The sequence below is a fragment of the Pieris napi genome, chromosome 18 (genome assembly GCF_905475465.1).
Source record: "Pieris napi chromosome 18, ilPieNapi1.2, whole genome shotgun sequence".
NCBI classification, from domain to species: Eukaryota; Metazoa; Arthropoda; class Insecta; order Lepidoptera; family Pieridae; genus Pieris; species Pieris napi.
The window spans coordinates 7,907,159-7,933,946 of NC_062251.1; the positions used below are offsets into that span (position 1 = coordinate 7,907,159).

The following is a 26,788-nucleotide window of genomic DNA, read 5'->3' on the forward strand; positions in this document are numbered from 1 at the left end:
AAGAATATAAAACAAGCTGCGCACAAGGAATCGACAGCCAAAAGATTTAAAAGTGAAAAAGTGAAAAAGAAGTTCAACGGAATCAAATAGTTATTATCAAAGATCAAGCTTTCAGATCAGAAGTGGGATAGCTCCAGGGGAAACTGATAAGGTATTATATGGTGTAAAGGATTAAGCGCTCACAAGGTATGAGATTTAATTTAAATTTTGCTATTGTAAGAAGGCTGAATAAGTATTTTTTTTTTCTCTCGTTATAATTTAACGTCAATGCAGTAATTCGATACACTGTTTGTTGTGTTGTTTAAAGTATTTTCTTTTTATTAGTGACAATCAATATTGGTTGATTTTAAACTAAGCAGTTTTGTTTTCCTTTCTCGTATCTAAATATTTTTGAAGGTATTAATTTTTTTTTTTATGTACCTACAAATTTGTTTTCTATCTTTATTAAAACCGTTAAATGTTCACTGCTATAATATTTCCTGTATAGTCTTTTCTTATGCTCAATGCTCATACATACACATCTGTTACTATGTGTATCCATGCGAATTCATGTAAAATTTGGATGGGTGGCTAGTATAATAATATAAAGGGTTCGGTTCAAAGATGCCTTTGTTTCTCAAAGAATTACGTTCATATGGCGAGAAAATTTAGAGTAAGTTAGTTATGTACATCATGTTATGAAATAATTTGAAAATAAACTATCTTTTCTTTTTAACTTTCTAACAACATATTTTTTAATTTTTTATTTTTATTTTTATTATTACAAGTGCAAGTGGGTCGCATCGATGTTGCAACAGGCATTATGTGACTAATAATTTCTTAGACGCTCGTTCACAGATATAATTAAAAATGCTATGCCTTTTAATGTCGTGTGAATACATAATATTAAGTTTACCGTAATTAGTCCTTGGTTGTATTAAACATAATTTATCAATATTTCTTAATGACTATTTTGTATCTGATTTTTGTGTAAAGGATAGATTTAATTTGTTAATAATTTTGTACATAAAAATTGAGGTATGGTAAACGTATGTCTGGTTTATATTCATAAATTTGGTGCCTCTGTATAGTTCAGTTAGAGTCAATGAATTGTAATAGAATAATGTCTGTGCATAATTTGCATTTTTTTTTTAACGATTTGTAGGCACTGCAGTGCCCCATATTTCGATTAGTAGTTAACCGTGAATCAAGTAAGGTATATAGCATATTTTGTCTATTACGTTTCTCTTTTCAGTATGAATCGACAAAACAACGAGATTCGACGAGGCCGTAGCCGAATCCCACAGCGTTTTCGTGACCACACCCCACAGCGAGATCGTACGAGAACTCCACGGAGTAGTAGGAGTAAAGCGGTGTGGCGAAGCCGTAGCCGGACTCCAAGGCGATATTGCAGCCGGTCTCCAAGGCGATATTACAGCCGGTCTCCAAGGCGATATTACAGCCGGTCTCCAAGGCGATGTAGCAGTCGAGACTCGTGTTACAGCCGTAAGTCAAGCTCAAGATATTATTCTCGCGGCAGATCAAACTGCCGTGGCCAAGGCGATGTGTCACGGCGCAGACGCAGCAGGACTACGCCTCAACGCAGCCCCAGTCTACACTCGCGACGTGACGAGATGCAACAAGAACAACGAACACGTAATGGTGAACCACAGCAACGTGTCCATGAGTCATATACATCACAAACTGACCATCAGGCCCTGTCAAAACCTACTGAATTAGCTACTATATTTAAAGAGTTTATGCAAACCATGAAGCACACAGCGCGAGTGAGTGAACAATTTCCAAGTATGAACGTTGTACCAGAATTCGATCCGGTCAAACGCAATCAAACCATTGAAATGTGGCTTTTAAAAGTCAATGAATGTGCGACGATTTATAACTGGTCTGAGCGACAAGTTATACATTATGCGTTGCCCAAATTATCTGGATTGGCTCAAAAGTGGTATCAGGGGTTGCCAAGTCTCATGTTTTCATGGCCTGAATGGCAAGATAAGTTAAGATTAGCTTTTCCTAGTGAAGACAATTATGCACAACTACTGACAGAAATGCTCGCTTGCAGAGCGCGTTTTGGCGAACCTTTAGAGGAATTTTTTTTTGAAAAAACTGTTCTTTTAAATAGATGCAAAATAACTAACAAAAATGCAATTGATTGTATTTTGTTTGGGATAGAGGATCGATCCATTAGAACCAGTGCTGAAGCGGCACAATTTTCTGAACCAGATAAATTATTAGTTTATCTAAGAAATGTTAAAATTGTAAAAAGAACTGAGAAGAATAATAACGCCTTGAAATCAGGTGCTACTGACAATAAGCGACAGAGAACAAATAAGTTCATTCAAATGAGATCAGAATCTACAAACAATTCAAAATGTTATAACTGTAGTGAAATTGGTCATCCATATTACAAGTGTAAGCAACCCATTAAGCGATGCAGTCAATGCCATAAAATTGGACATCTTGAAGCAAATTGTCCTGTTAAGAAGGAATCTAGCGATGATAAGACTGTTTTACGGATATCCCAGGAACGAGATACAGATCTAAAATATTTTAAAAAGGCCAATGTTAATGGCCGTGAACTAGATTGTTTTGTTGACTTTGGTAGTCAATGCACTATATTAACGGAGTCTGTGGCGAAAGAACTAGCTATTAGTTGGTCAACACAGGACCTGCCTGTGTTGAGGGGTTTTGGTGATTCTTTGGTTAACAGTTTGGGAAAATGTAACGTTCAAATTGAGGTAGATTCAGCTAAGGCTAATGTAGATGTCCTTATCGTTTCTGATTATCTATTAAAGGTCCCATTATTGTTAGGACAAAGTTTCACCGAACAAAACCATATTTTGGTTTATAAGACTAACGATAACTTAAAAATAACTACTACTTTGGCTAAAGACCACATTTTTCTTTGTAATTCTGAACTAGTCACCATCAACGGACTCTCGGAAGTAAAAATGAAAGCATCCATGCCGAATTATAATGGCGATGTATATATAGAGCAAAGCATATGTCATAAACCTCAAAAGGAGTATGAAATTGTTCAAAGTGCAGTAAGGATAACGGATGGGTATGGACAAATTGTTGTTAGGGGATTGAACCCATCTGGTTTTGAAATTGAACCTGAAGCATTATTAGTTCGTGCCCTTCCTTTAATGAAACTTCAATTTCTTCACGTCAATAAAATAGAAAAACTTGAAGATGAATCAAAATGTATTATAGATAAAGAGATGGTCACTATGAGTTTAATCGCATGCCATTCGGACTTGTTAATGCACCGTCAATATTTAAAAAAACCATAAACAATATTTTGGGAAATGCTCGGTTTAAAGAAGTTTCGGCGTATATGGATGACGTTATTATTCCTTCTAAAACTGCAGAAGAAGGTCTTAGGAAACTTAAGGATATATTGAATTTATTTCGTTCATCCGGAATAACATTAAAAATTTCAAAGTGCCATTTCTTGATGAAGTCGATCGATTATTTGGGATTTGAAGTAAGTGAGCAAGGGGTCAGACCCGGTAAGAAAAAGATTAATGCTGTGGAAAAATTTCCTACACCAACTGACCCGCATAAGGTGCGGCAATTTATTGGTCTCGCTAGTTTTTTCCGGAGATTTATAAGAGGATTTTCTACAATAGCGAGGCCTCTTACACAACTTTTAAAAAAGCATAATACATGGAAATGGAGTGAGAGAGAAGAGAAAGCGTTTACTACTCTGAAGGACGAATTAATAAAACGGCCTATTCTCTCATTTTATAACCCATTGTATGAAACTCAGCTCCACACGGATGCGTCAAAGGTCGGTATTGCTGGAATTTTAGTTCAAAGACCCAATAAGGAATCTCCTTTTACGGCCGTAGCATATTATAGTAGACAAACGTCACCAGAAGAATCCCGATTTAGCTCATATGAATTGGAGACTCTAGCGGTGGTTAATTCACTACAACGTTTTAGAGTTTATCTTCTTGGCATTTCGTTTACGGTCGTAACTGATTGTAATTCACTTCGAGCAACATTTGAAAAACGGGATATGTTGCCTAGGGTTGCGCGTTGGTGGAGCATAATACAGGAATACGATCTTAGTATAATTTACAAACCTGGAACTTCAATGTCACATGTCGACGCATTAAGTCGCAATCCAGTTGAAACAGATTTTGGTTCCCTGCTAGTAAGAACAATCGATACCAAATGGATAGCTACAGTACAGAAAGATGACTCGGAATTGAAGCGGATAGCCGACATACTAAATGATTCAACTAATGGTGATATAGTAGACATTCGAAATAACTTTATTATCAAAAGAGGTTTATTGTATAGAAAGACTGATGATGGGGAACGTTGGGTGGTTCCAAAAGGCGTTCGATTTCAGTTATTGAAAGCAAATCACGATGACATAGGGCATTTCAGTTTTGATAAAACATTCGCAAAAATTAAAGAGAGCTATTGGTTTCCTAAAATGAAACGTTTTATTCAAAAGTATGTAAAATCTTGTTTGGAATGTGCACATGTAAAAGTTTCAGCTGGAAAAAAAGCAGGAGAACTTCATCCAATAGAAAAAATCGATTGTCCTTTTCACACATTACATATCTATCATTTAGGTCCATTATACGTACGCAGCAATGGTAAAAATTCATACTTGCTCTTGATAATAGATGCCTTTACAAAATTTATAATATTAGTACCAGTTAAAAGCACAAAAACTGTTCATTCTATAAGAGCCATGAAAAGTTATTTTTGTTTATTTGGTGTACCAAAACGCTTAATCACTGACAGAGGTACTTCGTTTACTTCAAAAAAATTCGAAGAATATTTACGATCTCTTGGTATTAAACACATCAAGAATGCAGTAGCTACACCCCGTGCTAATGGCCAGGTGGAACGATATAATAGGACGCTGTTAGCTGCTCTTACTGCTAGCAACTATGGTAAACCAGAAAGTACCTGGGATGAATATGTTGGCGAAATTCAGTGGGGACTCAATAATACCTTAAATAAAGGAACTGGAAAAACCCCAGCACAAGCTTTATTTGGCGTAACTTTAGCAGGAACTTCTGACGCGTTTTTGCGTTTGAATATCACAAACGAGTTTGTCCATGAAAACGTTGAAAATATTAGAAAAGAAATATTAGATCATATACAAAAAAATCAGCTAAAACAAAAAGAACGTTATGATAAATCTAGAAAGAGTGTTGTGTTTAATGTTGGCGACTTAGTACGAGTAGAGAGAGAAATTCCTGCAACCGGCAAAAGTAGAAAATTAGTTCCCAAACTTCGTGGTCCTTACCGCATTAACAAAGTGTTAGGTAACGACAGATATATCATTGAAGACACCCCTTTATCTCGAAAAGGCAATCGACCTTTTACCGGTGTATTTCCTGTTGACAAAATCCATCCTTGGCTAGTTTTTAACAGATCTAAGGATGACTCTGATAGTGATACGGATGAAAGTGATGATACACAACTTAACGCGCATGAAACTCGAAAAAGTAATGAAGTTACATCTGATGAACATGAAATTGTACCCAAGTAACTAGTATCTGATTAAATTGCATTCAAAGTAATATTTATAAAATATAGGTAGACAATTATTTAAATTATAATAAGTAAATATATCACTAAAAATAAGGTCAAAAAAGATGTACTTATTATTATTATTGTACTTAATTTTGATTTGATAATTTACTATTGTGAATATTTAGTGATCGCAATAGACTTAGTCATTTAAAGTAATTTTGATTTGAAAAATTTACTAGGTATTGTGAATGTGTAGAGGTCACAATGGGCTTAGTAATGTAAAGCAGTAATTTAAAAATTTATTAAAATGAATAAATAGTAGTCACAATAGACTAAATCGTGTAAAGTAGTTTTTATTTAAAATTTACTATTGTGAATATGTAGAGGTCACAATAGACTTAGTCATCTAAAGTAGTTTTGATTTGAAAAATTTACTATTGTGAATGTGTAGAGGTCACAATAGACTTGTAGTCATGAAAAATAGATGGATATGAACTAACTATTGCAAAAATGTAGAGGTCAAAATGGATTTAGTTATTCAAGTAAAGTTTGCGGGACCCAAACATAGTCAGGAAAGGCCGACTGTTAGCTTTTTATTTATATCCTGTTCAATTTTAGTTAAAGAAATATAATCATGCTATGGCACAGTTGCTTAGTTTACTTACTCTGTGGTTTTACGGAACTGACGTCAAAACCAAACAGGAGAGGGATCGTGTCGAAGTGGGGAAAAGAATATAAAACAAGCTGCGCACAAGGAATCGACAGCCAAAAGTTTTAAAAGTGAAAAAGAAGTTCAACGGAATCAAATAGTTATTATCAAAGATCAAGCTTTCAATCCAAATTAAAATCTCAAGAAAAACAATCCGCGAAAATAGATCACACTCGTTGGATTAGTCGATACCAACTCCGGGGAAATAAATACAGATAATGCAACTTTCTCTACAGCTGTGATACTTTTTGACATCCCACACCTTTTGTCTTCAGTCACCGTGACCACGCACGCTGTAAAGCACGCGAAACGTCGGATAAATTTAAAATTATGTTAAATAATTGTAAATTTCTAATAATACATAACTTTAATCCGGTTAAAAAGTTTTTTCTTTAAAATTAGTTCTTTCATACACGATTGCGTAAAAAATGTAGGCCGTAACAAAATTAGCGTTGAGTTCTCTTCTGCTGAAGCTGCCAACAACTTTCTTCAAAGCTATTTTATTATCCCTACTTATAACATAACCAGAATGGGGTTGGTCAGAGGTGTAGCAGTGGACTTGTCAATGGACGAACTCGTCATTAGAGCTTCCTCCTGGATGTGGTGAGGTATTAATGTCAAGGCGACTGAACCAAAAATCAGTTACTGAGGGTGTCACCACCTGGGTGCCTACCCAATCGGTCGTCCTTACCTTCAGGGGGCAAATACTCCCTGCTAAGATTTACTCTTACCACACTTCCCTCCCTGTCGAAACCTACAAACTTCCAACCATACAGTGCCTGAACTGCTGCCGTTTTGGTCATATCAAATCGGTCTGCCTATCTAAGCCCAGATGTTAGTCTCAGTCCACGCGCCGTGGCGACCGGATCATTTTTAACGCGCTCCCGACCGAAACAAGTGTTTTATCAGTGAAAAAATAGCTAAAAATAAGTGTTATACATCAAAAGAAGAGCAACACAGTGGTGCTTTTGTATTTTTGATACGAGATCTGTATAAAAAGATATAAGTGCGTTTCTGGAGGAAAAACTAAACCCGTGTTTGGAGTCAAAAGATTTGCCATTTGACGAACAATCCGAATCCACAATAAAAAATCCCCCTCCCCTCTGGAAGTCTTCCACCCCCTCTATACCCAAGACCACCTCCTGTGTCATAGACCCCTCGAGTTTGGGCCCAAACTGTACGAATTGAGGAGAAGAATAATCGGGCCCCAACAGAACCCCCCCCCCCCCATGCCCCCTATTACAATGTATATTTTATTTTTTATAATACAGTAACACCCCGTTGTTGGGCTCAAACAATCCGCCACGTTGAGAGGTATATTTTGGCTCCAACTGAACCCGACATAACGGCATTTACAGCAGCAGCCATTGATCTCACGGCTATAATTGAAGCACACACTTAACTACTACAAGAAAACAAAAACAACATCGATCAGATCTCCAATAAAATTATATCAATAAAAAAACCACTCACCGACACACCCACCAACCCCCGCACTACCGTTCCTTCCTACGCAACAATTGCAGCAACCACCTCCCCCTCTCCCAAATTTACACCTGGCCCCTCAATTATAGTTAGTGGCGGTCCTGACACCACACCTCAAACTATGCTGGAACAAGTCAGGACCGGCATCAATTATCGTCAAGGAGGGTATGCCCCCCTCAAAATTGCCCCCCTTTCTAAAAGGAAGTTAAAAATTACATTTCGCTCTGAAGAGCACAAAGATGATGCTCTTCGGCAACTAACCAAATCCTCCCCGCTCAAAGCGGAAAATGAAAAACGACTCGACCCAATGATTATTATAAAGGGAATTAATAAATCAACACCAGAAGAAGAAGTAATCGACACAATTCGGGATGAAAATCCCGAACTGACCAACAAAAATTCTCCATTAAATTCCGCCGTAATAATCGCAACGACAACCTTTTCAACCTTGTTCTCTCAACCTCCCCCTCCGCTTGGCGCAAGTTTGTCGAAATGGGCCACGTCGCTATTTCTTATCAATACGTACACTGCTCTAATTTTTCACCTTTTCTCCAGTGTAGACATTGTCTTAACTTTGGGCACACCAGAGGCAGATGCCCTGCGTCCTCCCCCACCTGCGCTAAATGTGCCGGTCAACATGACACCATTGAATGTAAATCTACTGAAACCAGCTCACACATAAACACCTGTGCTAACTGCAATGAGCATAATGCTCAGTTCAAAACTAACACTAACGTCACCCACCGCGCCGACAGCGAGAACTGCCCCAAGGTGAAAGCAATGAGAGCCCGCATTGAGGCCAAGATTAATTACCATAAAAACTTATTCATGCATAGTTGGAGTACGCCTGTCCAATCTGCAATCCCTATTACACTAAATATGTCTGTTCACGCGCACAGCTACGCGCTCATCCCTAGCATGAGGGAACGGCGATTGTCTATGGACCGCGTCCCATCCCTAAGAAGCCCGGCGGGGAGCGGGCGGACGCGAGGGGAGGGACGGAGCAGCAGCGCACGCGCCGGACGCGTCACTAGCCACCACCGCACGCTACTGAGCACACGCGCTCTTACCTCGATATTTTCTAACCTTGTTACTTTATCCAACTTAGTTTAACAGACATGAGGCCTTGTTTTTTCAGGTCAGAGATTAAAGAGGTGAAACTGTCTGCACTACTACGCCCTCTCATATTGTACATTTTTGGGCGGGAACTCCAAAAAGAGCGCGCGTACATTATAAGTTCTTATTAATTTAAAAAAAAATAAATAGCAGAATTTAGAAGTAATGACTTAGAAATGGAGGGTAACGAGTGGGGCGGGGATAACCCGCCCACCTCAAATAAACGTCCTCGCGTGGAGGATCGTGGTGATGAACCCAAGGCGGACTCTGGCGTTGGCGGTGAGCGTAATGACTCTTATTTACCGTTTTATAAAGTAAATTTTAAAAGACTGTATCCGGAGAACTCTGCTAATATAGACTTTAAAGTATTTGTCGAAGCTACTAATCAGGACAGACTGGGCAACAAGAGCCCCATTTACTTAAACCACATTTTTGCAACTGAAGTTAAAGGTGTGACGGCAATTCAAAGAGTGAAAGCCAGTAAAATTGCAGTTATTTTTAAACAGTATAATACAGCAAATAACTTTATTACCAATTCATAATTTTTTTTAAATACGAAATGAAAGTTTTCATTCCTGCTCGCAGATTGAAAAGACAGGAATCATAAAATTTGTTCCGACTAACATTTCCAATAGAGTTGTACTATCTCGGCTATCATCAATATACGAAATTATTGCGATCAGAAGATTTACAAAGAAAGTAGCGCATGAGTATGTTCCTTTACAAACTGTAAGCATTACTTTTCTATCTAATATTCAACCAGATAATATACAATACGACTTATTCTCTATTCCGCAAAAAACAGTGTTCAGCAAAAAAATGTTAATAATTATGAAATATTTTAATATATAATATTAATTTAAGAAAGTCTTGTGTTAAAGTGTTAAATTTATTTCTATAAACAAAGTGCGACCAAAGTCGATTTTGACATTTTTTTGATGATTTTATTTGGATTTTTTTTTATCAAGAAAAAACTTTTCCCGGAAAGGAGGTGGCATACTTCACTGAAACTTCAAAGAACTTTTGGAACAAAATAAGCAACTAAAAACACAAACATCCAGACACCTTTACAAAAGTGTCAAAAACAGAATATTATTAACAGATTTTTTTGAAAAATAATACGAGTAGTACCTGGGATGATAGTAATGCCAAACAAAAAGAAATGGATAGATAGATAGATAGATTGGTGGCCGAAATGATTTCGTTACAAAACTTGCCATTTAGTTTTGTGGAAGGTGTGGGGTTAAAAGAGTAATGCAAGCAGCATTACCTCGTTATCATCGGAAGGTTTAAGGTTTTGGAATCATAGCGAATAATTTGAACAATATTTTGAAAGACTGGAACTTAAGCGCGGAATCAGTTCATTGTATTTTACGCGACAGAGGTTCTATTATGAATATGGCTAATTTCACTGATGCTAACTGTACTATTCATCAACTACAATTGTGTGTTCGATCGGCGATGGAAAGCGAAGAATATTTCTTGCCAGTGATTACAAAGTGCATAAAATTTGCGACTGACTTCAATAATTCTTTAATTGCTCAAAATGAATTGAAACATATTCAAATCGAAAGATTGAACCAATCAGAACTAAGTATTCTTCAGGAATGTTCCACTCGGTAAGTTTTTTAAACTAAAATATTCATGCAATGAAACCTATTAGGTACCTATGTATAGATATTTTTTTTTGTTTTATTAATTTTGACACTAGTTTTATTTTTTATTTTTAATGTGCTGGAAAATAAGGGGTTAGGTCGTTGAAAGCGATAGCGGGTACCAAATCCGATGGAGAAATGGACGAACAAGAAAATACTCTAGTGGGGGAGGAAGCACAGAGCGGCCTGGAGGAAAGTCTGGAGAGCTGGAGGATCAGTATATCCAGTCAGTACGTATACCACAAAACATGAAAACTAAAAATCAGGCCGATGCTGTGCTAACCAAAATATAAAAACTCGATGAGCCGAGACAACCCCCAATACAACCACAAAAATATGCAAGTTTTGGACAACATGTGGCTGAAAAAATGAGGAGCTTGCCGCCAAATGTCGCAATACATTGCGAAAAAATTATAAGTCATACTTTGTATTACGACCTTTGTAATTTCAATGTTACGTCGAGAATTGTCACTGATCCAGTGCATATAACAATAATTGTATCTGGACATAAGTTGACAACAGAAAGTTTAATTATTTTAGCTGATTTCACTGAAAAATTGTTATTTGAGTGCCAATAATTTGATATTTAAAATATTTATTATCCCATAGAATAGAAAGAAAAGAAATATTAGATTTTACAAGATTTGATTAAAATTTTATATTTCTTTCAGCTGATGACAGAGAGCAAGCTTCTGTATCCATTGTGCTACAAGATCACAATTACTTTGTGAAAAGACCATAGTAGTCTTAAAAGTAAGTTTTATCAAAGCAATATTATAAAATGGTAGTTTATGTGACCAAATGTCAATATGCGCATGATCGCTAGTCTATACCAGTTAGCTTTTTTTACTTTAATAAAAACACTAGACACAAATTGTAGTACTGGAATAGATAGGATCAACACTAAAACCATAAAATGTGTAATCAATTATATCTCTGAATATCTCTCGATCTGCTTTAATAAGCTACTGCATAAAGGTGAATTTCCGGATTCTCTTAAGAAAGCCAAAGTTACTCCTATCTATAAATGGCCACAAAGCCGACCCCGGCAATAACAGACCGATATCCATTCTACCTTCAATATCAAAAATATTTACTCACGACTTGATACTTACTTACAAACTAACAATTTTAGACTAAGACTACTGTTATTAAGGCAGCTAGGGACAACCCATTTGATGTCATAAAAATGACAAGGGATGACTTTATTTCAACAAAAAAGTTGGAGAATAACATTACCAACAGGAAGATAAAAATAGAATCTTCAACGTCTCGGCGTTCTAATACAAAGTTGCAAATTCTGATGTTGTACCAACAAAGGTGTGTAAAGAATTAAAAAAAAAAAATATTTCAAGTAAGTGATGGTCGAATCACTAGATTGCTTAAAAAATAAGTTGTCGGTTTCGACTCCACCACAAGACCAAAGAGGAAGACATATACCAAAAAATAAAACAAGTGATGATCAAGTTCAAAATGTAAAGTCATTTATAGAAAAATTTCCAACATATGAATCCCATTACACTTTACATAAAAGGCTTTTTGCCTCCAGAGTTGAACATAACCAAAATGTACTCTTTGTACTGTGAACAGAGTGCCACACCTCTATCTTATTACATGTTTAGTAAAATATTTAATGAAAATTTTAATTTATCATTTCATCCACCAATCCGTGACTCATGTAAAAGGTGTGACATGTTGAATATAAAGATGCAAGCTTGTGATAATGCGGAGGAGAAAAGCCATCTTGAAACTCAGAGAAAGCTCCACTTACTAAAAGCAGATTCTGCAAGAAATAATTATAATAAAAATAAAGAAGAGGCTAAAGTAAATGGTAACAATACGCAGTGAACGACGATATTCTATCTCAAGCTAATGCTTAGATGAAAACACAATGGAAAATTTATAAATAAATCTATATCTACAGGGTGGCCAAAAAGTCGTGGATCAAACGCAAATAGGGGATAGATGAGGTCATCAGCGGCAAAAAATTGTTCTACGGGAGGTCTCTAAGGTCAACCCCTGCAGAGTTATGATTTATTTTGGTTTTTATATGAAAATTGACTTTTTGAAGTGAAAACTTCTTTAGCGGCGCTGAGCACTTTTTTGTATGGGTAAAAACTTTCAAACTTGCGTCAGGGTCACGTGATGCTGATCGAAAAAGCGTAAGATCGAGGGGAAGGGAGAGGAACTAGTATCTCCCACTCTTTCTACCGTGCCTGAGTGTACAGCGGCCCACGCGTATCCAAGGATGGTGACAGCTGATTGCTTGACTGTTGTGTAGTAAATACACTGTTGTGTATTCGTAAATGTGAATTGTTTAAATTATGGAAATCGAACAAAGTGAATCTATTAATGAAAAAAGTGATGATGAAGTAGTGAAAGAAAATGAGTAAGTACTTTATAAATTACTAGATGAAAAACTCTTACTTGGCTTTAAAAACAAAAATAACTAATAATAATAATAATAATTTATATAATTTTTATAATTTTTTGTTTTTTAAATAACGATATAATATTATAAATTGTCATATTTGTGTACGATAGCGCAATAAATAAACATTGTATTCTACCTCATAAATGATAGTACTTTTATACTTATAATTAAACACAACGTTAATATTGAAGTTTTCACTTCTGCCGGCACTCCCGGAGTGCTAGTGTTTTTTTTTACTAATTCTTCTTAACCCTAGATCACTAAACATTAGTCTCACAGGCTACACGACTCTGACGCATTCGCTGTTTATGTATGTTCCCGTTACCGCACCCCCCTCAGCCGCTCAGTACCTTCCTAATTCGGCCAATCAGTGACCCGTGAACTCGCATTGCGTACGCACGCTTCCTACTTCCAGAGATATTACGCAATAGTAGTCTCTCAGGCTAATGTTTAGTAATTGCGCCACAAAAGTGAAGAAAGGTAAGTTATGAAATATTTCTTTTTATTTACGATTTTATCTATAATAACTAATTACTGATTAATGTAAATGAATAATAAATATGTGTGATACTACGAGCAATATTTATTTTATGAACTTATTATCATTTTTTATTTTTTTATGAGATTTTGAACATTTTGTTTTAGCAGTATTTTCTGTTACAGATGGATTTGATACGAGATCAAGATAAAATATTGCAGATTTTGAACGAGTCAGATAATGACGATGACGATTCACCATTTTTTGGACCATCTGGTGTGCCTTCGGACTCCGAACCTGATGACAACTTAGAGGAGGACTTAGTCGAGGATACCGACGAAATTGAAGATGATTCGTCGAGTTCTTCTGATGAAGATCTAAATGTTTCCCGGAGAAGCCGTAACAGAAACAGAATCCTAGATTCTGATGATGATTCTTTGGAGTGTTTGCAGCCTTGTCCACCCATAGCTTCTCACCAGGATCTGGTAATACAACCTGAGAGACCATACATTTATGGAAAAAACAAACATAAGTGGGCAACTACTCCACGCTCTTCAAACACTCGTGCATCGGCTCGAAACATTATTCATTTTGTACCCGGACCTAACAGTGATGCAAGAGATTTGGTAGAACCACTTCCAATATTTCATTTGTATTTATCTGATGAAATGATTGACCAACTTGTTATTTACACAAATGCAGAGATTGAAATAAAAAAGGTGAAGTACAAGGAACTCACTCATACTATTTCTCCAACTTCAGCTATTGAACTAAAAGCTTTACTGGGTCTTCTTATGCAATCAGCTGCTATAAAAAGTAATCATTTACCCACGAGAATATTGTTTGATGACAGAAGGAGTGGTAACATTTTCAAAGCCTGCATGAGCGCTGAGAGATTTGATTTCTTGCTTAAATGCCTTCGATTTGATGACAAAGCTACCAGACAAGACAGAAGAGCATCCGATAAATTTGCACCTATAAGAGAATTCTGGGAGAAATTCATTGGTCATTGCAAACAATGGTACAAGCCAAGTTCCTATCTGACAATCGATGAGCAATTAGTTGGGTTCAGAGGGCGCTGCCCATTTCGAATTTATATACCCAATAAGCCTAACAAGTACGGCATAAAAATTGTAATGGTTGCAGATTCTAATTCAAAGTACGTATACAATGCTACGCCTTATTTGGGTAAAGGAACCAATTGCGATAATATGCCTCTTGCCACACATTTTGTGAAACAACTCTGTGAGCCTGTCTATGGGACAAACAGAAATATTACGATGGACAACTGGTTCACTTCAGTGCCACTTGCTTCAGAATTACTTCAGGACCCGTATAAACTCACACTTGTTGGGACAATACGTAGTAATAAGCGAGAGATTCCACCTGAGATGAAAAACAAAAAATCAAGAAAGATTCATACTTCGATGTTTGCATTTGATGGTGAGAAGACTCTGGTCTCGTATAAACCAAAATCTAACAAGACAGTATTTCTTCTTTCGACAGTACACAGTCAGCCAGACATTAACTCCACTTCGAAAAAGCCTGAAATTATACATTTTTATAATAGTACCAAAGGTGCTGTCGACACTGTCGACCAAATGTGCTCAGCTATATGTGTCAATCGCAAAACCAATAGATGGCCTCAATGCGTGTTTTATAATGTCTTGAACCTGTGCCTAATTAATTCATATGTCATCTATGTGTCGAACATGGTCAGAGAACGGCAAAAACCAATGAGACGTAGGAGTTTCGTCCAAAGTTTAGCCGATAAGCTCATAGAGCCATGGTTACGAGAGCGGTATAACACTGTCACTTTGAGGAGGGATATAAAAGCTAGTATTAAAGATATTTTAAAAATTGAAGATGCTACTCCTAGTACCTCTCAAGCGCAACAAAATAAGCGTAAAATATGTTCTTTTTGTCCTTACAAAAAACACAGGATGACTAAATATGTTTGCAGCCGCTGCAAGACGGCGATTTGCGGGGAACATACGGTTCCAGTGTGTGCCGACTGCCAAGAATAATTTTTTTTAACCTTTTGTTTTATTATGTGGTAATTTAAAAGACATTCCATATTTTAAGTAGACTTTTTCTAAATAAATACTCTAGTTTTGATAAATATTGCGGTTTTATTTTGTTAGTTTGTAGGACTAATGTTTAGTGACAGAGTTTGAAAAAAAAAAGTTTAGTGATCTAGGGTTAAAATTCGAAAATATCTAGATCCTGTATCTTTCTCATAATATCCACTGGATTGGTACTGATGAGTTCTTGCGTTAGACATACTATTTATAGTTGTTTATTTAGTGTATTGAAGATAATATTAAGTGATACGATATAACATTTTTTCAAATCATAAATTTTTCTTTACTTTGGACCCCACTGTGAAAAAAAATTACTCCACCGAAAAGTGTCCCAGTACTACAAGTTTTGGCGCATTTAATAGGGATTCTGAAAAGGTATTACACGTGGCCATGAGTAGCTCTAATATCTTTCTAGGAAGAATTACAAACAACGATTGTGAAATAATAATTGCATTAAAACAATTATTTCTCAATGGTTGTTGTTTGTTTAGAAGAGGTTATCCAAAATTTATCTGAAATATCTGATCTGATAGGCTCAGATTCTGAAGACGATTCATGCTATGTCAACAGCATTCATTCTCCTTCTGATAGTTACCTCAATCAACTTGACGATAACTTAACAGAATAACGTTGAATGTAATGGCTTCGAATTGCATGATGATGACGACAAGAAACGCCTACATTACAACAGATTTCAACAGATTCCTAAGTGACAGTCCTTGGAGAAACATCTCATAATGTAACATTATATACTTGCCAATGCAATTAACCAGTCTACCTGGGAAATAATGGTGTCACATGTTTCTGGTTTGACGAGACAGTCTGTGATTTGAAATCTACGACATACGCATCATTTTTCGAAGATTATGTAACCAAGTTAATTAATGATAGTCCAAAGGATGTGATAATTTATACAGATGGTTGTACTGCGCAAAATTACAATATTGTGTCAAATACGTTGCTGAGATTAGCTATGGCAAAGAACATAGTCATTAATCATTAAGAGCGATTTTCGTTTAATGTTTATTTAAATTATATTGTTGTTTTGCTTAATTTATTTTTATTGTTTCTTATATTATGCTATGTTTGCCTGTAAGTGCTTGACACATTAAAAATGGTTTTTTATTTTTCTGTTATCAATGTATCAGTGTGCCGAGCGTTGGCAAGCTTTTATAAATAAATAAATAAATCATAACACAGAAATATTCGGACTCTGTCGACTCTGTTCACTCGGTAATAGAGAGGAAATTGAAAAATCGGTAAACATTTTTACCATCACTAAAGAAGCTAGAACCAAATCATGTCCTTACGAAGTAATTACACCTGACCAAACATTTTTCAAAGATTTCAGCAACAAGGATTACTATATCTATGAATCATTTCGACCTGGTTGTGAGGCGGGTGATCACTGCGTCAGAATTGCGTTATTTAGTGAGTGACAATGAAGTGGATATGCTTAGAATGCAACGAGTTCGTGCACATCAAACACAACAACAGCGAGCACGACCGACATAATGAAATTGAGCGAATCCGCAGACGCAGTGCTCCTGTGATTCTTGAACGAGCTGAATTCCACTATGATCCGGCAATTGATTATTATTGTGCCGACAAATCGGTAACAATTGGGGAAATGAAAATAATTTGTAAATATTGTAAGGCGTTAAAATACACTGGTGAATCTACTGGATTATGTTGTGCTGGAGGCAAAGTAAAATTGCCACAATTGGTCCCACCACCAGATCCTTTACGCTTTTTAGGATCAGTTGTCATCATGCTGCGTAACATTAATCAACCTCGACTATGCAATGAAACAAGACTGGCTGTTAAAAAGCTGATGAATAACGTCATTGAGGCAACAATCATAAAAGGAAAATACAAAGGAGAGGTCAGAGGATGTCTTGATCCCGCGAATACCGATGATTCCAACGGATTTACCATTCGATTTTAAACGCTTACAATTTCCAGTACGTCTGGCCTTTGCGTTCAACGTTTGACGAGTCAGTTAAATTAGTAACCTCAACGGTCCGAAATCGCGAAACGTCACGTGTTTCGTTTGCGACATCAACATATTGGGAAGTTTTTAACCGACTATTTGCAGTAGTCCTGTGTCGGTTATGAACGACCGAGTCAAAACGACCAAGTCCCAACAATCGCGTGATTGATACAATCGTTCATAGCCGCTATATCCCAATCACGTTTGGGCGACACGACCGACGCGACCGTGTATTCACAAAGCGCACGCTATGAAATGGTAGCTCCTCGGTTACTATCGTCTCTCGGTCTCATGAACATTCGCGATTGACATTCACTCGGTTAATTTCTGAAGACCGAAACTAGGGTCAAGCTATATTGAACTTTAATACTTAGGCGCGAAAGTAATAATTTTCCTTCATATCTCGATTCAAGGAAAAAATATTCGTAACTTGTAGATTTTAAGGGCTACTTTAACATGTGGATTTTTACGCGCTTTTTGTTTACGCGGGTCAAATTCAAAATGTAAACAATTGCCGTTGTAAATTTGTACCTATGATTTGTGTAAGCATTGTTAAATAGAAATTTATAGAGTCAAGTAGTATAGTTTAAAGTTATTAATTAGAGAATGTGATTATTAAGACTCTTAATTTCGATTTGGATATTAAAAAAAATTGTAAGTATTTATTATAGATATTAATTTGGTGACACTTTTTAAATTTTATTTCGGTTATTGCATGATTTGTTTGTTTTAGCTTAACACTTGGTGCTGGAAGCTGTGCCTTTGATCAATTGAAATTCGTGCTACGTTATTTCTGAATTATATTATTATAATTCTTCTAACATCAATTATCAAGAACTCCCATAATGTCTGGAATAATGAAAAAAAAAGTTATATTTGGCAACATTTCTCACCGATTAATAATCAAAAAGCGAAATGCGAGCACTGCTCTAAAGTACTTTCTTTTAGTGGTGGTGCTACCGGAAATTTAAATAGGCACATGAAATAATTACATGGGACTATACAATTACTGCCATCGTTTGGGGAAGTAAATTTAAGAACAAATGACGATTTGTTTGCAGAGCCATCTACTTCTACAACAATGCCAGGAAATTCAGAAAGCCCAGAAAATATTTCTACAAATATGCCAAATAATCGGATGTTTCAGGTATCGGCACCTGTACAGACTCGTATCGGCACCTGTACAGACTCGTATCGACACATATACAAAGTCTTTAAAACCATTACCTGTTTATAAAACAAAACAACTGGATGAGCAAATTGTCAAATTTATTGTGAAAGGCTTTCACGCATTTTGCATTGTAGAAGAAGACGAATTTAAAAACATATTTAAATTAATACTCCCATCTTATTCAATACCCACTCGCAAAACCATATCCAATAGTCTTATAACAAAGTTCTATCAAACAACCAAAGAAAAAGTTTTACTTCAATTATCATCTGCTGAAGCTGTGTGCTTAACAACGGACGGCTGGACATCAATGAATAATGTGAGTTTCATATCACTCACAGCACATTTCATCGATGAAAAAACACAACTTCAATCAGTTTTATTGGGATGTACCGAATTCCATGAGCGGAAAACCAAAGAAAATTTACTGAATTTTCTACAGACAGAAGTGTTGAAATGGGGGCTTAGTAATAAAATTACTGCTGTCATTACTGACAATGCAGCTAATATATTAGCAGCTGTACGCTCAACGACGTGGCGTCACTTTTCGTGTTTTACCCACGATATTAATCTGGTCGTTTTTCATAGTCTGACTACAATTCAGGATGAGTTAGAAAAAGTAAAAGCAATTGTTCAGTATTTCAAACATAGCTCATATGCTGACCATAAACTAAAAGCAATGCAAGCCCAGTTGGATCTTCCTCTACTAAAATTAAAACAAAGTGTAGTCACAAGATGGAATTCGACCTACGATATGCTCTAACGCATTTTAAAAATTAAAGACGCCGTTGTGAGTACATTAGCAATTGAACAACCGAAGCTAAATACACTATCACCCGAAGACTGGAAAATGCTAGAGGAAACTTGCAACATATTAAAAGTATTTTATGAAATTACTACTGAAATAAGCTCCGAACAAATAGTTTCTATATCAAAACCTATAATATTTGTAAGATTAATGAAAAACCACGTTTTAAAATCCCTAACCAACATGAATTCCGCTCGCTGTCAATCTTTGTTAGAAAAACTCAGACAACAATTAAACGAAAGGTTTAAGGATATAGAATCTAATGTATTAACCTCTGAAGCTTCATTCCTGGACCCACGATTTAAAAAACATGCATTTTCTAACAGGGAACAGTATGAAGTTTGTTTGCGTTTGATTAAAACTAAACTTCGCAATTTGATCTCGCATGAGCAAATCCAGCCACAACAACCAGTCCAAGCGCAGCAAACGACCAAATCTAGCATTTGGGCAGAATTTGACAGACAAGTGGAAGAAGATTTGATAAAAAATCCGACAGCTGCCTCCGTAGTGGAGCTAGATAAATACTTAGGAGAGCCGTTATTACAACGATGTGACGATCCGCTTAAGTGGTGGCACGAGCGCAAACTTCTTTATCCGAATTTATACACACTTATGAAGCGCCGACTGTGCATTACTGCAACTTCGGTGCCAAGTGAGCGAATTTTCTCGAAAGCAGGTTTAACGATTAGTACAAGGAGAAGTTCATTAAAACCGAACAAAGCCTCTCAAGTTCTATTTCTAAACCATAATTTAAAATAGCATAATTTTTTTTTGTTTAACTAATAAATTGTATTTTTTTAAGTTTTTTTAACCAGAAATCTGTACCCAGCTTAATTCCTATAAAATACGATATTGTTGTTTTTTTGTTAATTGTATTTTAATTAAACGTATTTTTTAAGTTTTTTTAACCAGAAATCTGTACCCAGCTTAATTCCTGTAAAAAACGATATTGTTGATTTTTTGTTAATTGTATTTTAATTAAACGTATTTTTTAAGTTTTTTTAACCAGAAATCTGTACCCAGCTTAATTCCTATAAAATACGATATTGTTGATTTTTTGTTAATTGTATTTTAATTAAACGTATTTTTTAAGTTTTTTTAACCAGAAATCTGTACCCAGCTTAATTCCTATAAAATACGATATTGTTGTTTTTTTGTTAATTGTATTTTAATTAAACGTATTTTTTAAGTTTTTTTAACCAGAAATCTGTACCCAGCTTAATTCCTGTAAAATACGATATTGTTGATTTTTTGTTAATTGTATTTTAATTAAACGTATTTTTTAAGTTTTTTTAACCAGAAATCTGTACCCAGCTTAATTCCTATAAAATACGATATTGTTGATTTTTTGTTAATTGTATTTTAATTAAACGTATTTTTTAAGTTTTTTTAACCAGAAATCTGTACCCAGCTTAATTCCTGTAAAATACGATATTGTTGATTTTTTGTTAATTGTATTTTAATTAAACGTATTTTTTAAGTTTTTTTAACCAGAAATCTGTACCCAGCTTAATTCCTATAAAATACGATATTGTTGATTTTTTGTTAATTGTATTTTAATTAAACGTATTTTTTAAGTTTTTTTAACCAGAAATCTGTACCCAGCTTAATTCCTGTAAAATACGATATTGTTGTACGATGGTCATATAATGTGATCTACGCCGGTCGCCGCCTTTTGTTTTGTATTCAATCATCAATGAACGGTGACCGATCGAATCTTTTGACTCGGTCACGAGTGTCATCGTACAGGATTGACCCGGGTCGCGAAAAATGACCGACCGCCACAGGCCTAATTTGCAGGCCCTTAAACAACAATACATCAACATCTAATTTTGGCAAGTGTTTATCGTGCTCGACGTTAGAAGATAATCTTCGAGACCAATGTGTATCGGGTCTGGCGATAGATGCTACACAAAGCTAAAAAAAGTACCCGAGGGCATCAACAAAAATTTAATTATTGCTCAATTTCATTTAAAAAGCACAGAATCAATCATTGCCACTACAAACAAATCGCAAACAATATCAATACGAATATTCTGCACCCACTTATTCTGGATATACCACTGCTACACCCTCAACACCAATGCCTTTACAATCATGGCCTCCGACCCCACCACCACCACCAACGTGGACGCCGTCACCTCCCAGACAAGATTCCTGCTCAGATTTATTTAAATAATAAACGCACGTATCTTAACGTTATAACGAGGTTTTCTTTTGGAGAAACACAGAAAACAAATGATCACGAAGCGCGTTATGCTCGTTTGTGTTTGGTTCTGTTTATTTTGGACCGTGTTTGAGCTGATAATTCGATGTTCGGTGTTATTGATAGCGCTGATGTAACTGATAGCTTTAACAATAAGGCCATATCGTCTAGGGTAAGTTACAATCGTATGTATAATTTTATTTAAGAGTAATATATATTTTTCTTGCCAATCTACCTTACCTTCACCTACAAAGTAATTCGTTAATTTAGTTCGAACATTATCTGCTTCATGGATTGGTCGTACAGTGTTTACCCAGAAAGATATACAAACTGAACCCAGCCGATAAGCATTTTGCTAATATTTTAGAAAGAAGAATAGATGCTCTTAATAAATATGTAACAGAAAAGAAAGAAGAAGATAAATTAATTTGTCTTTCATTGGTTAAGGAAATAAAAAATAGTTTCCGAAAACCGGCGTTTGAAGTTGAAAATTGAAATGCATCCCGAAAATAATCAATCCATTGATTTAAAATGTTAAAAAGATGTTATTTCTATTTCCACTAAACAGTCTCAGCTCATTTACTTAAATGCTTCTGATTGAAACAGTTCTGGCGGCATTGATAGCGAAGATGACATACTAGTAGCTCAGTTACAACAAAACAAATACAACAAAGAAATTTTAGGATCACAACCGCTTCAAACTGTCTCTGTACTGCGTAATGAATCCAATAAATATTTCAATGATATGTTAAAGACTCCAGAAACAATATCAAGACCAAAAACTACAACTAGAGTCAAAGCTATAAATAGCCTTTCTCAAGAATTGACCAAATCTAATTTCACTTACAAGGAAAATAAGGCGGGGCCATTCAAAGACATTCCAATCCCCAGAAATCTGCAGAACCTACCAAGGGACGAGGCGGTATAAAATTGGGACATTTAAAAAGATTCTTCCGAAGCGTCCAAGTGGTAAAGGAAAACCAAGTGAGGCTCGTGCTAAAAATTTTTTTTTTGCTTGCAGTGAGGACAGAGTGACTGACATGAGGCCTGTATTTATGTGCAATTCATATTTATACATTCAAGAAGAATGTGTTAGCTGAACTGCAGACAACACAGACAAGTTTATTTGTACCAAATGTAATAAGTCAGGAGTAATATAACTACTACTTTAAGTGAATTTATTTTTCAATGTTTTTAATTAATTAACATGTTGCCTGTCCAGAGTATTTTGGTCAAGTAGCGGTGACGTCGTTCCTATAGTGAGGAAAATTCCACTTTATTTCGAAATTTTGGGCTACTGTTTAACATTCTTCTTATCCTTTGGTACCTTAAAAAATTACCAATTTTGTTTCAGAATGACACCAATATTGATTGATACAGCTACATCATTCACGAGTTTACAAGGAAATTTATCCCAAAACATTGAAGCAGATCTGCAGCCTAGCACTGCCTGCACATTAACAAATATCGCCACCTAGCATAGCATATTAACGACTCAATATGGTGTAAATGGAGATAAAACAAGAAAATAGAAAAAAAAAGGGTCTTTAAATACAGTACCAGTAATGTATTATATAAAGCAGCCTTGGGAGTAAACGACAATCAACAGGTTACACATGAGGCATCAATATCATTGACACCAGATATTGATTTAAATACTAATTTTCAGTCTGCATATGACAATCAACGTACAATCCTGAGCAATCATTATTAGCACTAGCTACTCAACATGAGCCAATAGAAATATGGATGATGAAAGTCAATCTGTTTCGGTGGAATACCTTGATGTAACTTTTAAAGGCAAATGCAAACCATGAATTAATAATAATAATATAATAAAGAATATTTATTCAAGACTTAGAATTTTTTTAGTTGTGTTGTGATGGACAACCAAAGATGGACTCTCAAAATCACAAAATGGAGAGGCCCCCCAGGGAACAGACATCGGGGCAGACCAAAAATGAGGTGGATGGACGACATTGCCAAAGTGGCAAGCACAAACTGGCTAAAGAAAGCAAAGGATACACAGGTTTGGAATGAGATGGAGGAGGCATATACCCGGATGGGGTCAAGGCTTCAATAACAAACCATGAATTACTACTGAATAAATACTATCTCAGTTTGTATTAGTTGACTCATTAAATACCTATGCTGATAAAGGGGAAAAATATTTTGTTTACAACCTACATCGACACTAAACGACTAGGTCTCTAATTATTACCTTAATCTGATCTTCCAATACTTTTAAAATAGCCTCACATACTTCTAATACAATGAAGGAAATTGTAGAAGATGATACTTCAAATAAGTAGATTAGAGACCTGTAAGAATCACCGGTGGCTAAAAACCTTAATGTGATTATGCAGGCGCATTCTTGGTGAAATTCTATCTTGATAGTAGGTCTTTTTGAATATAATATGGTGTAATTAGTAGTAGTAAATGTTAAAAGTCCTCAGTTGACATTCTGTGTAGTTTATAAATAAGGCACCATTGTCTGCCTTAATTATTGTTAGTAAACAGACCGTGGGTCATTCTAAAGTAATCTTCATTTCCACCTATGTTTCTTCTTTCGGTGTTTAGCTGCATGGCTTTGTAGTACTAAATAAGCTGCTAAAGTTAGTTGATCAGCCATATTCTAAGATGTATCCCTTCGATTGAACAAGTAGGGAGACCAGTAACACTCCATAAACACCACAATGCTTTGGAAATTATCCAGGCACTATGTTGCTTCAGCGTATTCCACATATGATGCCAATGCTTTCTATTTGTAGCATGCAACACGCCTTATTATGAGTACAGTTGATTGACACCTACCACATTTTAAAATTCAGCTAGAGTTTCAAATTAACTGTCAGCTGGTCACAGACATGGGCATTTTAAAATAATCAAATCTTTTTTCTAATACTGCCCTTGCTACTTGATGGCATACTGTAGAGCCAGATTGCTGAGTTAGACTATGAATGTCTGCAGCATCATCTTGCATCTGAAAGTTAATAAAAATAGTATGCTATATGGAAACTGGAAAGAGATAATAAATATTTGATGTTCAGGTATAAAATACTTACACATTCTTGGTTGCGACCCCCAATAACTCAAAGCTTTCAATATCTGAAGAACAGAAGATAAATCACCGCCATGTTTGTCAAACTCATTACTCAAAATATCTTTATAGTTTATTCAAGTTGGTAACCAAGTACACTTTTGAATTGTCAAGTTGTCTTGACTTTAGGCGTCATTATTTTTTTTTTTTTTAATTTTCGCCCATGGCGCAGGCTATAGTCTTTCAACCATACCGCCTAGTCTTTTGTAGAATTTTTCCTTTATTTATATATTAGATACATTTGTCTTACGTAGAATTTTTCCTTTATGTATATATTAAATTCATTTGTCTTTCGTAGAATTTTTCCTTTATTTATATATTATATTCATTTGTCTTTCGTAAATTTCAATTTCTTTTCAAATCCATGTTTTAACTTTTAAGTTATGTCAAATCGTTATCAGGTTGTGTCAAATGTAGTATCAGTTGTTTTGTCAGTGGTCGAATCCGTGCAAATATATTAGTTTAAAGGTTAGGCGTCATTAGTTCATTACATTTTTTTTTTTAATTTATTTATTAGCCGGATACAAAGTCCATTGGAACTAGTTCATTACACTTCTCACAGTGTTGTCAACTCAATTAAAGCAAATGTCGCTAGACAGAAGATTAAAAAGTCGCTAGATGATGAAAGTATATTTGGTATGAAGAAAAACTTAAAAAATTTAGTTATTATATTCTTTGTTCGCATAAACAAACTCCCCTTTTTGGGCTATACCCCGATAACTGATAACTGATAAGTATAGTCCTTTTCATGAAAGAAGTCCCCCAGACGCAGCGCAGTAATCGCGTGACGTAATGTTGCCATTTATGAGTAAAAAATTTACCTATTTTACATTTAGCATATTTAATTTATCAAATAATACTATTTTCTGCATACGAATTGAGTATGAAACAATATTTCTGTTATGTAAAAAGTATATTTTTATTTACTTATTTAAGCGGTGTTCTACCTACTTACAGGGATAAGATAGAAAATACGGTAAAGAAAAGCATTACAATAATTTATTATTCAGAGTTTTATTGAATAATTTTAGATCAGCGGTCATAGGAACATCACTGTCTGAAGAGAGGATGGAAATAGAATCAGATTCTGTTTTAGTATCGATAGCCGTAGATATAATTGTTCTTTTTTATATTGATACTATTTCGGATGCGGGCGATTCTTCCACGGGGTGACATTTTTATTCGAAGTACTCGCCGCTGTAATACCTTCATTTGTAATTCTTGTTACAGTTCTCTCTGACACACCTACAATTAAATAATGAACAATTATAAATTATAGTAACTTTAAGTTTATAATGCTTATGTACTATGTAATATATGTTTTTCAGTTACCTAATTTCATTCGTTATGTATTTGTTCAATTTTGTCGCAAAAATGAATTTACAACATTAAAGTCCCATCAATACAGCAAAAAAATATTATGTGGCAACTGTAAAAAGTACCTGTTATATCGGCGACTCTCTTCCGAACATTGTTTAGTGGTATTAAAATACTTTGATTCTTTTGTTCCGCTTCACAGAACTCTTTCATCTTCAATATAATTTCTCAAGCCGAACTTTTTACAACTTTTGGCATTGTAAACAATCTATAAAATGCACTCAGCTAGTTAAAAACACACCAAAATCTACCACAACAAACGAACTTGATAACATCGACGAACGATTTCAATTGGTTTATGTTGTTCGTGCAATTTTTATGGTTTATTGGTGGGGGTGTTATATTGTATAGTATGTCACTGGCCTGAGTGTGTAATAGGTTAATTATTTAAATATGTTCGACGACCTGGTGGACGGAAAAACTGTGTCCAGTTTGTGTTTCCACCACGCCAACTTCTTTCTATTTAGGATCTTGTATAGAATAAATAAATAAATAAAAAAACGACAACATGGCCGACCTGTCAAATTTAGTTCCGAAAATCTCCGCGGGACTTCTTTCATGAAAAGGACTCTATCTCGTAATTCTCGTTAGGTAATAACAGGACGATGACTTTCAATGACCACATTTTTTATGAAAGTAATGTCAACCACTATATTATTAATAT

General features: G+C 35.4%; 2 protein-coding genes and 1 long non-coding RNA gene across 4 annotated transcripts; 2 read left to right on the forward strand and 1 right to left on the reverse strand.

Moving 5' to 3' along the window:
- Window positions 1-658: 658 nt before the first annotated feature.
- LOC125058890 lies at window positions 659-5,524 on the forward strand. The gene is made up of 4 exons (XM_047663031.1): window positions 659-1,405; window positions 1,454-2,803; window positions 4,768-4,919; window positions 5,397-5,524. The coding sequence occupies exons 1-4, from the start codon at window positions 1,236-1,238 to the stop codon at window positions 5,522-5,524; spliced, it is 1,800 nt and encodes a 599-aa protein (XP_047518987.1). The 5' UTR covers window positions 659-1,235.
- A 6,287-nt stretch (window positions 5,525-11,811) lies between these two features.
- LOC125058247 lies at window positions 11,812-24,838 on the reverse strand. 2 transcript variants are annotated; one of them, XR_007118361.1, is made up of 3 exons: window positions 24,713-24,838; window positions 23,869-24,630; window positions 11,812-12,256 (listed from the first exon to the last, which is right to left on the reverse strand). It is a non-coding gene; the product is annotated as an uncharacterized LOC125058247 (long non-coding RNA). The 2 variants fall into 2 exon arrangements; XR_007118360.1 differs by lacking the exon at window positions 11,812-12,256 and having other exon boundaries at window positions 20,993-24,630.
- Window positions 13,145-15,507, forward strand: LOC125058246 (piggyBac transposable element-derived protein 4-like). Its single transcript, XM_047662272.1, has 2 exons — window positions 13,145-13,387; window positions 13,571-15,507. Exon 2 carries the CDS (start codon window positions 13,571-13,573, stop codon window positions 15,410-15,412), a length of 1,842 nt encoding a protein of 613 aa, XP_047518228.1. The 5' UTR covers window positions 13,145-13,387; the 3' UTR covers window positions 15,413-15,507.
- Window positions 24,839-26,788: the final 1,950 nt, after the last annotated feature.

What these genes read in the sequence shown, in the direction of transcription:
- LOC125058890 (XM_047663031.1), top strand. Translation starts at nt 1,236, where the DNA reads ATGAATCGACAAAACAACGAGATTCGACGAGGCCGTAGCCGAATCCCA. An exon ending in CTATTAAAGGTCCCATTATT is followed by an intron (nt 2,804 to 4,767) that starts GTTAGGACAAAG and finishes AATCACTGACAG; the next exon opens with AGGTACTTCGTTTACTTCAA. An exon ending in TCTTACTGCTAGCAACTATG is followed by an intron (nt 4,920 to 5,396) that starts GTAAACCAGAAA and finishes ATCCTTGGCTAG; the next exon opens with TTTTTAACAGATCTAAGGAT.
- LOC125058246 (XM_047662272.1), top strand. Translation starts at nt 13,571, where the DNA reads ATGGATTTGATACGAGATCAAGATAAAATATTGCAGATTTTGAACGAG.